Raw genomic sequence first — 13,662 nt, forward strand, 5'->3', positions numbered from 1 at the left:
ATAGATGCTAATAATTTATAATATAAATTTGGTCAAACTTAGCAAAGTTTGACTTTCGGCAAATCCAATGTGCAGAGTAAAAAGGACCGGAGGGAGTACATAAGTACTCCAGCTGAGGATTGATTCCCGGGACGAGATGTGTCACAGCCGCTGGATGAAAATTCGATGGTGCGGGAGTACGGATCGGAGCACAGCAGCGGAGCAGGAAAACCGCGTCCAATCAGGTGTGTCTGTGGTAGAAAGTTGATGGTCGCCGTAGTTCAGCTGGCCCGCACGTCATTCACACAAAGGCAGACGAGCGGTGGGGCCGAGATGGATGAGGGGCACGTCGGGGGGATGAGGATCCCTTGACGCGAACAATCCTACCATTCTGTCCCTGACATGTGGGACCCATAAGCATGGGTCCCACTTGTTAGCGAAGGAAAGACAGGGCAAGGCAGTGATAGCCACGTCAGAGGATCCATGTCCACGTCGGGGGACATCGTGCCATGGGTTGGAGCGGCATCGTGGGAATCGCGTGTGGGTGTGGCAGTGGTAGAAATAAGAAACGTGATGGTCGCCGTGGTTCAACTTCCATGGACAAGCTGTCATGTCTGCTGACACATGTATATCAAAACTAGAGTGTTTATATTTCAAGCGCGTGAACAAGTATTATTCTACTACTTTGGATCCATTGCAACGCACGGGCCAGCACATTGGTAGTAGTAGTGTCCATCTCTATCTCTAGAGGCCTTCCCTCATTCATCCTTTTCTCTCACAAGATAAACTAATCATACAAATGCATCTTGATGTTCCGTGGAACGCACGAGGATGTTTCCTTGGGGGTCTCTCCAGCGCGGCGTGGCCGTAGTTGCAAGTTGACGCCCCTTGAGATGCCGACATTGAGGGGCACTCGGATTTCCTCCGATGAGCAGGTAAGATGAGTTTGATCACGTAGTAAATGCATTCTAAAGACTACTTCCGTGTCCATTTCCTAATTCTCCCCTACCCACTGTATCACAAGTTAGGCTCGGTGCGAGTGGAGATTGGCTTGCATATGTACGGGAGGGTACCAACATCAATTTGCACAACATTTACAACGGTGACACCATTCCCGTAGAACCTTTGTCGAACATTGGGATCAGCCATGCAACGGGCCACCACATGAATTGGTACGATGGAACCATGGTGATATTGAATAAGATAGCATGAACCTTGCACATGGCGGTCAAAGGCGGACCATGCTGTCTGCGGCCGATTTGTTGCCGTACGAGTAGGAAGACGCTGTGCTCCTTTCTAACCGCATCTTCGCGGTGACAAACCAGGGGACTTATTTTGTATGGGACACATCCTACGATATACTCCCTCTCTCCCAGTTTATTTGTTTTGAATCTTTTCGTTTTATAAGTTTCAAATTCAAATTTAGATCTCCCCATCACATGTTGAGATTACAATGTCCATTAAATCGTTGCGTGCATGTATAGTAAAGAAACAAATCTCGAGTTTGGCACGAGTTCGTGCTGCGGGAGCACCACAAGCCCTGGCGCAGGAGTTACATTTCCCTCTCAGGGCCGTCGGGACTGAGCTTCAGCGCCTTATTACACCTACCTTTGAGTCAATAACATGTGGACCCGATAGGTGACTGGTCCACATGTAATGCTCTCATAGGCAGAGGGGCAGTGGGGCCAAGAGGGGTGAGCCGCAGGTCGGGGGACGTGTGGTTTCATGGCTTCGAGCGGCGTCGTGGGAATCACGGGTGGCTGTGGTAGAAACTTGATGCTCGCCGCATTTTAGGTGGCCCACATGTCATGCACACAAGCTGTCATGTCTACGGACACATGCACTGCATACCGATCACTGGAAGGAGTAGTAGAGAAAGCTATATATGCGGATAAATAGTTCCTTATAGTCAAGCAGACCCACGCTACTACTCTGTTCCAAAGACATGCACACCATCGAAATAGTCCATCTATATGAATATAAACCGAGAGGGAATAATTTTTTTACAAGAGAGGAAATAGTTCATCCATCCATAATGCCCTCCTACTGGTGCAGCCTTTTCTTCTTCATCTTCTTCTTCTTCTTCTTCTTCTTGTTCTCATTCTCTGTGGGAGACGGCTTCGCAACAAGCTCTTTGGACCTTGCAGTTATCTCTAAACTCACACGGGCATCGAGGGCAGCATATTTTATCCGCTCGTACATTAAGGGATAATTCTCCCATCCAGACGACCTTAATGCCACCGTCTCGTCACCCTTCTGAAGATTTGTACCGAGCACAAAATTTGCTACGTTGAATAGGGATGGTGTCTATTTATCACAATCTTCTACAGGAATTTGATTCTGGTTTGTAGGTTAGCGATGCTTTTCAAATCAAGGTTGTACGACTCCAGCTTCTGTTTGTCCCCTTCGATGGCTGCCCCACAGAAGTATATGTCCTCCCGAGACAAGAAATCGTGAAGATCACGTGGTATGGAGGGCAAGTGTATGATGTGGTACACCAAAACATCATCTTCGTGGCACAGCTGAAGGATGGCGGCGCGCTGGATCTTCCCAGGGGCACGCTCCGTGTACTCTACGTCGAGACCAATGACCCTTGTCTCTACCTTTTCGAGGGAGTTGGATACATTTTTGATCCACTGCCGAACAACCCTTGGGTGGATGGTGACGGTGGCAACTATGCGCATCAAGCCTTCGACAAGGACATGTTGGACGCTAAAAACCTGCATCTTGATCTCTTCCGCCATTTGGAACCGCTGGAACAGAGGGCTATGGTTTGGAGAATTAGGATTAGATGACTAGTCTAACTGAAGAAGTAGATGATTATTTAAAGAGGTTAAAACAATGTGAACGCAGTGGGGTTTGGATGCAAATGAAGACGAAGGGGAGGTGAAGAAGCCGAGGAGAATCAGTTCCCGATGCAGAAGTAAATGGGAGAAGTGGCGTGCAGGCAGTTGATTAGACGGCTAAGTAGACTAAACGAAAAGGCTATGCGGGTAGACTGATGAGTCGTACCTGTTCGTGTAAGTGCCCATCCTCCTTGATAGGTGGGACCTATGCATGCAAACAGATAAAAAAATGTGTCGTAGTTTTTTTTGAGCGCGTGAGTGGGAGACACAACATTCTCTGGTTAAGGAATACTCCCTCCGTTTAGGTGAGTATAAGTCACCTTATGAAAATCAGGTTTTCCCAAAACCTTTAGGCATGGAGCATTAACCTCCTGCTCAATCCCCTCCCAGCCTCGTTAGCCAGCGTTCTCTTCCTCTACTGCCGCGTTCTACCTTTCCATTTTTCCTCTTATCAAGTGTGGAACGATCTGCATGCCGTCCTTGATGCACCAGAACGACCACTGCATCCATCGCGGCAGGGCGTTGATTGGGCATGCACGAGAATTTGGTTAGTCCTGCCTTCGGTCGCTGCATGCTGTCGCTCAACAGTGGCATGCACGGACGCATGGACGCCGGAGCTCCCCTGCTCAGATTCGCCGTGCTGCTTCCCTGCTCTCCCGCGCCGGAGCTCCCCTGCTTAGCTTCGTCGTGCTGCTCTCCCGCGTGTCCTCCTCCGTCGCTCCCTCCTGCCTCACGCAGCTCCCCTGCCCCCCTTGCCTGCCTCCCAAATCTTCCCCCTTCCACACCCAAAATCGTTTCTTCCTCCTCCCGCTGCGTCTCCTGCTTGCACGCGGCAACGACATGTCCTCCTCATTGCCCCCGACACTGGAGGAGGCATGGGGCAAGCAGCAGTGCCTCGCGTTGCGCCGGCGCGACCTCGGGTGCGCGTGGGTGTACGCGTCGATCGCCGGCTCGGTCCTGCGCCAGTCCGCGAAGGAAGAGGAAGGGGATTCCGTTCGCCACCAAGGCGCCCTGGGCATGCTCCTCGAGTCCCTGCTCCTCTGGCCCCTCATCACCTCCCTCCTCAAGAAGCAGAACAACATGATGGAGGTCCTCTCCTCCCTTGTGAGCCTTCATTTGGTTTGAGATTGTTTTGTCCAGCAACTTCGTGGTTTGCTTCCGTTGCACTCAGCACGATTCTGGTCTTATTAATGTTGGGGGCGAGCACATGCTGCAGCGCACGGTGAACCAATTCTTTCATTCAGTCAAGTTCTTTCATTCAGTCATGTTCTTTCATTCAGTCAAATTCAGTCAAGTTCTACTAATCCCGCCACAGGCTAAGACAGTGGGTGTCCCTTTGAAATTGTCACTTGAATTTTGTATAGTTCGGATAGATGTTCCAGTTCTTTCATTCAGTCAAGTTGTACTGAAACTTTCCGCAAAAACAATAAAAATCAAATTCTGCTGAAACTGAGAAAAGGCACAGAAACATGAATGTGCTGCCATGTGCCCGAATGTGCCTGAATGTGCTGATAATTCTTTCTCAAATTAGCGTGAATGTGCTGCGCTGACCATTGATGATAGTGTATTCTTCTAAATTATGCATGAATCTGTAGCACACCATGACACTACTATTATTGAATCATCTCCATTTTTATTTTCTCCTTTAGATCATCTCCATTTTTATTTTCACTTTTAAGTTTTACATCTAGATTTTGACCCCAAAAACACATGGTATTTTTAACACTTTTCAGTTTGCATTATCCTAGATATAGAACATGGATCTATGAATAATTTAAATATTCTGAATAATACAATAATTGACAGAGGCATAACAATTGAAATGTAGCTTCAAATGTCAAAAATTAGTGTCCTGGATACAGAACATGGATCAGTTTTCAGTCTGTGTAACACTTTTTAGTTTGCATTATCCTTCTCTGAATACTTCAAATGTCCTGGATACAGACCATGGATAACACTGTATATTTAGTGTAAAATATTTTTAGTACTTTGAATTTTGGCCACTACTTCTGCTGTTTAGTAACTTTTCTGAATTTTGGCCACTACTACAGTAAGTTCAAGTGAGTAACTATAGTAACTTCAAGTGAGTAAATCCATTTCTGATTTTTTTACATAAAACTAACCATGATATTTGTTCCTCTGTTCTGGTCATAATTAATTATACTGCCGTCAAAACTACTCCATACACACACTGTCGAAACTGACAAGATGGTGGTGGAGGTGGGAATAAATGTTCAGTATTGGTGCATTTTCTGTGCTTACAAAATTCAGATTGAATTTCACTACCAAAAGAAAAGAAGTCGAGATTAAATGTTGCTTTCCACTTACTTCACCTATGTGTAACTCTTTTGGTGCATTTTCTGCAGAACCTGTGTGTAGCTGCAGCATACAGGCCAGTTCATCAACTGCTCGAAGAAGAAAAGAAGGTGGCATTTCCTTGCCTTTAGCATACAGGCCACTTCACTTAATGTCCTCTGGTGCTATATTTCTGAGAACATCCAAGTTTTTACTTATCATTTTGCTAGCATTCACAAGTCTATTGAAGCGTGCATGTCTTTGTGAATCTTGCTGTCTACTCCAAGTAGATGGTGTGTAGCCTGGCAAAGGTATTAGTACTTGGTGCATTCTATGTTTAAAACCACTCTAGATTTACAAGTGTTTACTGAAGATGACAAGTGTTTATTCAGTTCTAAATTTGAAGTAACTAGTAGACGAACAATATTCATCTTTTTCTGTATATGAAGAAGAATAAACCTAGCTAATTCAAATAATTCCAATTTTAGGGACATGTTTTTATCAACTCTTAGTTAAGGGGTTGTGGCAGTATTCAGTTTTCAGTTTTGTGCTGCTTGAATTGATTCTACAGGAATATTTAGGGAAGAGTCATGGCTATGCTTAGCTCTCTGTAGAATGAATGACTGAAATTGGACAATTGGAAACTTTAAGTATGTTTGCAATTGGACAAATGGTGTATAAATCCAAATAAAGCAAATAAATTCAAATGATTCCAATAAATCCAAATAAACATGGTTGATCTTCATTTTGCATAAACCTGGTTGAGTATTACAGAGTAATTGACAACAAATTGACCTGGTTGGAATTCATACAGCAACAGTAACAGTTAACTGAACTTCTTTTGTGTGCATTTATCACTCCAGAAAACTTTCAGTAACAATTGAGCAGCCTCTGCATTTTCTCAGTGAACTTTTGAGTGCATTTATCACTTGTTGGAGTATGCTACAGCTTCTGCAAATCACAAACTCCTTTAGTTTACATCTCAGTTTTAGCAAACACTACAGTTTTAGTAAAGGAGTCATAACTGAATTACAGGCACTGTAGTTTCTCTACAGTATTGGAACAGTGAACATTTTCAGTTAACTGTAGCAAGAAAAACTTCCAAAAACTACCAGATCTCCAACAATGCCAAGAGTATTACTCAATGAATTTGATGGCATCAAACTAAATTTTCACTATAATCTGTTCATCATTTAGCAGCAGTGTACAGCCTTTGTCCTGGATTATTTCTCTAGCTTTGTATCCCCTGACTGAATTTTCTCCGCCTGTACTAAGAACAGCAAATTCAGACTCACAACAACAAATTGAACAGCAACAGTAGCAGAGGCGGGCGGGGCAAACTCACCAGCACAGGCGGGAGTGGCAGCAGAGGCGAGGCAGTGGGAAAGGAAAAAGCAGCATCAGAGGTCCACGGCGCCGGCGTCGTCCACCAGTAGCAGCATGAGAGGCGGGAGTGGCCGAAATTGTCCACGGTGCCGGCGGCCGAAGCAAACGAAATCGGAGGCACAGGTTGGCGGCGAAGGTGGGCGAACGTGGGTGGCGACCTTCAACGGGGCCGGCGGCGTAGCTCGAGGAGGGCGCCGGCGTAGGTCGCCTTCACGGCGGGCGGTGCAGGTGGTAAGCCGCGGCACAGGTGCAAGCAGGCGGCGGCGCTGTTGTTGGTCGCGGGCTGGGCCACGGTTCTGGTGTTGGTCGCGGCGTAGATCCAGGCGGGCGGTGGCGCAGGTGGGTAGCCGGTGATGGCTGCAAAGCGTGGGCGACGGGGGAGGAGGAAGGAAGGAGATGGACTTCTTTGTGACGTATTTAAAACTCTGTGGGATTTTTTGCAAAAAAACAAATACACTGCCCTGTGGACAGCTTTTCCTGGACGGAGGGAGTACTAGTTAAATCCGAGCATGGGTGTGAAGCACTTGTATGCCAGTACATTTGATTGTGACATGTTCTAATTTTGTACCTGAACTTTTTTTAGAAAGGGCTGTACGTCAACTTAATGTGCTAGCAGAACTTATTGTGTTGTTTGTCTGTTTTTTTGCACAACATTCAAGATATTTCCCCGTCATTGATAAAGACGATGAACCGTTATGTACGACTTCATTGGTTTCAACATAGCCCTTCCCGTAGCGATCCACTGCTTCCATCCTGATTGTGCCGCCTGCGTGAAATTTTTGTATGCAAGTTCAGTGTGCTATGATGTTCTATATGATTGTGTCAACTATATAAGTTTTTACTGAGCACCAGCAATGCATATGGCTGAAAGATGTATTTACGAGCATCGACCGATGGGTATCTCTCTCTCTCTCTCTCTCACACACACACACACACACGCACACACACACGCACACACACACACGCACACACACAAGTGGGACCCGTTGAATTATTTATTTGCTTGTGACAGCTTTTAATTAGGTTCCACTGTAATCTAACTTTTTTCTTAAGTTATTAATTGAGCTCAGTGACTTCAAAAAGTTGTACAGAAGCCTTGTTTGGGCCTTTCCGGCGTCGCTGAATGTGGGCTGAGTAACCATGTTAGGTTGTACTGTACTACACAGGCCTTTTTTCAACATCAGCAATGCAACTGGGCTGACGGTTGTACACAATATCCGGGTCAACTTGTTATTCTCCGTCCCGCTGGGCTGCAAACTTTCCTAGGAGGTATGCATTAGGCTTAACAAGAAAATGGACTTTAAGAAATAATAAATGGGATGTAATTATAATAACTGGACAGTTACTATGCACCAAACACGTAATTAGTTTGAAAAATATATTATTTTTGGAATTTGAAAATTTTAATTTCATTACTTGTTGCGCGCGCAATATTTCGTTGGATTTTAACGTAATACAACTTTATTTTGAAATTATATTTGACCTGACTAGAAATTTCAGATAAAAATATTACGGATCCCATCAAAATGTGGGAATTTTTTTTGAATTCTATTTTGAGCGGTTGTTTGAAATTATTAATCATTGTCCTAGCTAGAAGTTGGGCTGTACTTTTAACAAACTGTAAATGGGCTGTAGGAAATTCCGTTAGAATTAAAAAATGGGTTGTACATTCTTACAAATCGCAAATGGGCTATATGTTCTCTGCCAAATCCGAGCTGTGGGCCTACTAAGTTGACGCATAGCAAGGGCTTTGTCAACTTAGTCAAGATAAACGATTCTAGCTGCAGTGATTGTACGATGTCCATCCAACGGCCATAGTGCTTCTTCAACCTCTAGTCTTCTTGCTCCAGCCACCCAAAGCAGCGTCGGTCGTGTCGCGTGCTCCTGCCTCCTGTGGTCGGCTGTGATGTCGCGGAGGCCTCACCGCCCCGTACTACTCCCACCGCTGGCCAGGCCATCCCTCTACTCACCCACACTCCCTGTTATTCTGCGGCGATGGCAGCCTCACACCGCAACCGAACCAGTGAACCCTCGTACTCCTCTCCACGTGGGCTTCCACTGCTGCATCTTCCTTGGCTCTGCGTCGTCCCCTTCCTAGGCCTCGCCGTCATCCAGACCACCACCCTGGTGCTCTCGACGCTGCATGGTCAACGTGGTCAACGACCGACTTCCATCGAAAGAGTACTATACGTGGAGAGGCTGACAGCTGGGTCCAGGCGGCTGCAAGGAAGTGCCTCCTTATTACGCGCAAAATAATTATTCCTCCACCTGACAGCAGGGACCCACCGGACGGGCCACCTTATTTCGCGAAAAAATGTTTCCCCCTAACTGCTGGGATCCACCGGACGGGCCAGCGTATTTCACGAAAAAAAATGTTCCCCCCGCTGTCAGTTCGGACCCACCGGAAGTGTCTCCTTATTACGCACAAAAAAATGAATACTCCCCCTGCTAGCTGGGACCCACCATGGTGGGAGGCTGACTTGTGGGCCTACTAACTTGACTGGGACGGGGGCCTTTGTCAACTTTAGTCAATATGAACGATTCTAGCCCCAGTGACCGTACGATGTCCATCCAACGGCCGTAGTGCTTCTTCAACCTCTGGTCTTCTTGCTCCAGCCTCCCAAAGCAGCGCCGGTCGTGCCGCATGCTCCTACCTCCCGTGGCCGACTATGCTGCCGCGGAGGCCTCACCACCCCCTACTATTCCCACCATTGGCCAGGCCCTGCGGCGACGGCAGCCTCACACCGCAGCCAAACCAGTGAACCCTCGTACTCCTCTCCGCGCGAGCTTCCACTGCCGCATCTTCCCCGGCTCCCCATCGTCCCCTTCCTAGGCCTCGCCATCGTCCACGCCCCGGTGCTCTCGGCGCGACGTGGTCAACGTGGTCAAGGAATGACTTCCATCGGACATGGACTGTACATGGAGAGGCTGACAGCTGGGTCCACGGCCGCAGCAAGGAAGTGCCTCCTTATTACGCGGAAAATAATGATTCCTCCACCTGACAGTTGGGACCCACCGGACGGGCCACTGTATTTCGCGAAAAAACCATTCCCCCCTGACTGCTGGGACCCACCAGCTACATCTTCGCACGCAAGGAAGTGCGTCCAGGCAAAAAAAACCATTCGCCCCCCTGACTGCTGGGACCCACCAGCTACATCTTCGCAGGCAAGGAAGAGCCTGACAATCGGGACCCACCTGGTCGAAGCGTACGTAGCGTTGTCATTCTGGTCGCAAACGTGTACATACATATATATACTAGCAGATGTAGAGGCGCGCACGTGTCGTAGTAGAGGCGCGTACGTGTCGTAGTAGAGGCACGCACGTAGCATGTACACGTACGTACAGCGGCCAGGGTGCAAGAAAGAAAATACGGCCACGTATGTGTACATATGGGCGGGGTCTCGAACACCTACTCACGCATACGTACAGCCAGGGCTCGTGTACATGGCTGGGTCGGAACGGAGAAACAGTGTCGTCGTTGTGTTCATGGGGAGGCAACGGAATGCGTCGTGTTCATGGGGAGGCAACGGAATGCGTCGTGTTCATCGGGAGGCAACGGAACGCGTGTGAGCCAACCGGCTGGGTCGGAACTGAATGCATGGTCGTGTTCATCGGGAGGGCTTGGACGGAACAGGTGATGGAAACGAGGCTTGGCATACCGCACAACGGAGGAAACGGACCTCCTATGGTCGAAACGGGGGTCTGTTGATCGGGAGGGGTGTGGCGTACCGCAAAACGGAGGAAACGGACCTCCTACGGTCGAAACGGGGGTCCTGTTGATTGGGAGGGGTGTGGCGTACCGCAAAACGGGACTCCACGGGATACTGTTCATCTCCACCATCGACCTCCTCCAGGCTCCACGGGGTCCTGTTCATCCAGCCTCCACCGCGCGCTACTCCATCGGCTACTGTTCAACCACCCCTCCACGGGCATCCCTCCACCGTCTACTGTTCATCCAGCCCTCCACACCACGAGGTCCTGTTCAACCACCCCTCCACGGGCACCCCTCCACCGTCTACTATTCATCCAGCCCTCAACCACACCACGGGGTCCTGTTCATCCAGAGGCAACGCCACCGCTCATTGTTCATCCAACCCCCCCCCCCCGGCAACGCTCACTGTTCATCCAATCGATCGGCTTCATTTAGCAGCAGTAGCGAAGGAATCGCTCGATCGGGTTCAGTTAACAGCCATCGATCGATCGCTCGGGTTCAGTAACCCGTAGCCTACAGTGCAATCGCTCGGGTTCAGTTAGAGCCCAACGCCTCGCTCAGGTTCAGTTAGAGCCAACGCCTCGCACACATGCGCGTACGTGTACGAGAGAAACGCGCATCACTCGGCCCCCGACCTCCCACCGTAACCGGGAACTCCCTGAAATTTTTCGCCCCCTCGCTTCTACCACGGTTTTTTCTGTCATGGATAGCCCAAAGAATGTCATGCAGCTGCATCTCCGGCCCGCCCAGGACGAAAAGCCCATTTTCTGTCATGAGTTTTTGTCATAGAAGTAGGAGCCCACCACATCTATGATGATACCGGGTTTTGTCACAATTATCGTCATAGAAGTGTCATATGTATGACAGAAAAAAATTCGTTCGGCCCAAAATCAGGTTTTCCCAAAACCTTTAGGCATGGAGCATTAACTTCCTGCTCAATCCCCTCCTAGCCTCGTTAACCAGCGTTCTCTTCCTCTACTGCCGCGTTCTACCTTTCCATTTTTCCTCTTATCAAGTGTGGAACAATCTGCATGCCGTCCTTGATGCACCAGAACGGCCACTGCATGCATCGCGGCAGGGCGTTGATTGGGCATGCACGAGAATTTGGTTAGTCCTGCCTTCGGTCGCTGCATGTTGTCGCTCAACAGTGGCATGCACGGACGCATGGACGCCGGAGCTCCCCTGCTCAGATTCGCCGTGCTGCTTCCCTGGTCTCCCGCGCCGGAGCTCCCCTGCTCAGCTTCGTCGTGCTGCTCTCCCGCGTGTCCTCCTCCGTCGCTCCCTCCTGCCTCACGCAGCTCCCCTGCCCCCCTTGCCTGCCTCCCAAATCTTCCCCCTTTCACACCCAAAATCGTTTCTTCCTCCTCCCGCTGCGTCTCCTGCTTGCACGCGGCAACGACATGTCCTCCTCATTGCCCCCGACACTGGAGGAGGCATGGGGCAAGCAGCAGTGCCTCGCGTTGCGCCGGCGCGACCTCGGGTGCGCGTGGGTGTACACGTCGATCGCCGGCTCGGTCCTGCGCCAGTCCGCGAAGGAAGAGGAAGGGGATTCCGTTCGCCACCAAGGCGCCCTGGGCATGCTCCTCGAGTCCCTACTCCTCTGGCCCCTCATCACCTCCCTCCTCAAGAAGCAGAACAACATGATGGAGGTCCTCTCCTCCCTTGTGAGCCTTCATTTGGTTTGAGATTGTTTTGTCCAGCAACTTCGTGGTTTGCTTCCGTTGCACTCAGAACGATTCTGGTCTTATTAATGTTGGGGGCGAGCACATGCTGCAGCGCATGGTGAACCAATTCTTTCATTCAGTCAAGTTCTTTCATTCAGTCATGTTCTTTCATTCGGTCAAATTCAGTCAAGTTCTACTAATCTCGCCACAGGCTAAGACAGTGGGTTTCCCTTTGAAATTGTCACTTGAATTTTGCATAGTTCGGATAGATGTTCCAGTTCTTTCATTCAGTCAAGTTGTATTGAAACTTTCCGCAAAAACAATAAAAATAAAATTCTGCTGAAACTGAGAAAAGGCACAGAAACATGAATGTGCTGCCATGTGCCCGAATGTGCCTGAATGTGCTGATAATTCTTTCTCAAATTAGCATGAATGTGCTGCGCTGACCTTTGATGATAGTGTATTCTTCTAAATTATGCATGAATCTGTAGCACACCATGACACTACTATTATTGAATCATCTCCATTTTTATTTTCTCCTTTAGATCATCTCCATTTTTATTTTCACTTTTCAGTTTTACATGTAGATTTTGACCCCAAAAACACATGGTATTTTTAACACTTTTCAGTTTGCATTATCCTAGATATAGAACATGGATCTCTGAATAATTTAAATATTCTGAATAATACAATAATTGACAGAGGCATAACAATTGAAATGTAGCTTCAAATGTCAAAAATTAGTGTCCTGGATACAGAACATGGATCAGTTTTCAGTTTGTGTAACACTTTTTAGTTTGCATTATCCTTCTCTGAATACTTCAAATGTCCTGGATACAGAACATGGATAACACTGTATATTTAGTGTAAAATATTTTTAGTACTTTGAATTTTGGCCACTACTTCTGCTGTTTAGTAACTTTTCTGAATTTTGGCCACTACTACAGTAAGTTCAAGTGAGTAACTATAGTAACTTCAAGTGAGTAAATCCATTTCTGATTTTTTTACATAAAACTAACCATGATATTTGTTCCTCTGTTCTGGTCATAATTATAATCTGATTGCTCAACCCTTAATCATTCTCATAATGTTTACATGACGCACAACTATACTGCCGTCAAAACTACTCCATACACACACTGTCGAAACTGACAAGATGGTGGTGGAGGTGGGAATAAATGTTCAGTATTGGTGCATTTTCTGTGCTTACAAAATTCAGATTGAATTTCACTACCAAAAGAAAAGAAGTCGAGATTAAATGTTGCTTTCCACTTACTTCACCTATGTGTAACTCTTTTGGTGCATTTTCTGCAGAACCTGTGTGTAGCTGCAGCATACAGGCCAGTTCATCAACTGCTCGAAGAAGAAAAGAAGGTGGCATTTCCTTGCCTTTAGCATACAGGCCACTTCACTTAATGTCCTCTGGTGCTATATTTCTGAGAACATCCAAGTTTTTACTTATCATTTTGCTAGCATTCACAAGTCTATTGAAGCGTGCATGTCTTTGTGAATCTTGCTGTCTACTCCAAGTAGATGGTGTGTAGCCTGGCAAAGGTATTAGTACTTGGTGCATTCTAAGTTTAAAACCACTCTAGATTTACAAGTGTTTACTGAAGATGACAAGTGTTTGTTCAGTTCTAAATTTGAAGTAACTAGTAGACGAACAATATTCATCTTTTTCTGTATATGAAGAAGAATAAACCTAGCTAATTCAAATAATTCCAATTTTAGGGACATGTTTTTATCAACTCTTAGTTAAGGGGTTGTGGCAGTATTCAGT

General features: G+C 47.3%; 2 protein-coding genes across 2 annotated transcripts; both read left to right on the top strand.

Annotated features, from left to right (window-relative positions):
* Positions 1 to 3,357: 3,357 nt before the first annotated feature.
* On the top strand, positions 3,358 to 3,950 carry LOC147958573 (uncharacterized). Its single transcript, XM_087532197.1, has 2 exons — positions 3,358 to 3,372; positions 3,414 to 3,950. Exons 1-2 carry the CDS (start codon positions 3,358 to 3,360, stop codon positions 3,948 to 3,950), a joined length of 552 nt encoding a protein of 183 aa, XP_087388323.1.
* Positions 3,951 to 4,772: 822 nt separating this feature from the next.
* Positions 4,773 to 11,903, top strand: LOC147958574 (uncharacterized). The gene is made up of 3 exons (XM_087532199.1): positions 4,773 to 4,784; positions 5,192 to 5,251; positions 11,367 to 11,903. Exons 1-3 carry the CDS (start codon positions 4,773 to 4,775, stop codon positions 11,901 to 11,903), a joined length of 609 nt encoding a protein of 202 aa, XP_087388325.1.
* Positions 11,904 to 13,662: the final 1,759 nt, after the last annotated feature.

The sequence above is a fragment of the Triticum urartu genome, chromosome 7A (assembly GCF_056163025.1).
Source record: "Triticum urartu cultivar PI428250 chromosome 7A, HENAU_Tu73, whole genome shotgun sequence".
NCBI lineage: Eukaryota > Viridiplantae > Streptophyta > Magnoliopsida > Poales > Poaceae > Triticum > Triticum urartu.

Excerpts from the sequence above, each read along its gene's own strand:
- LOC147958574 (XM_087532199.1), top strand. Across the intron at positions 5,252-11,366 it reads TGCTCGAAGAAGAAAAGAAG|TGGCATGCACGGACGCATGG; the intron begins GTGGCATTTCCT and ends GTCGCTCAACAG.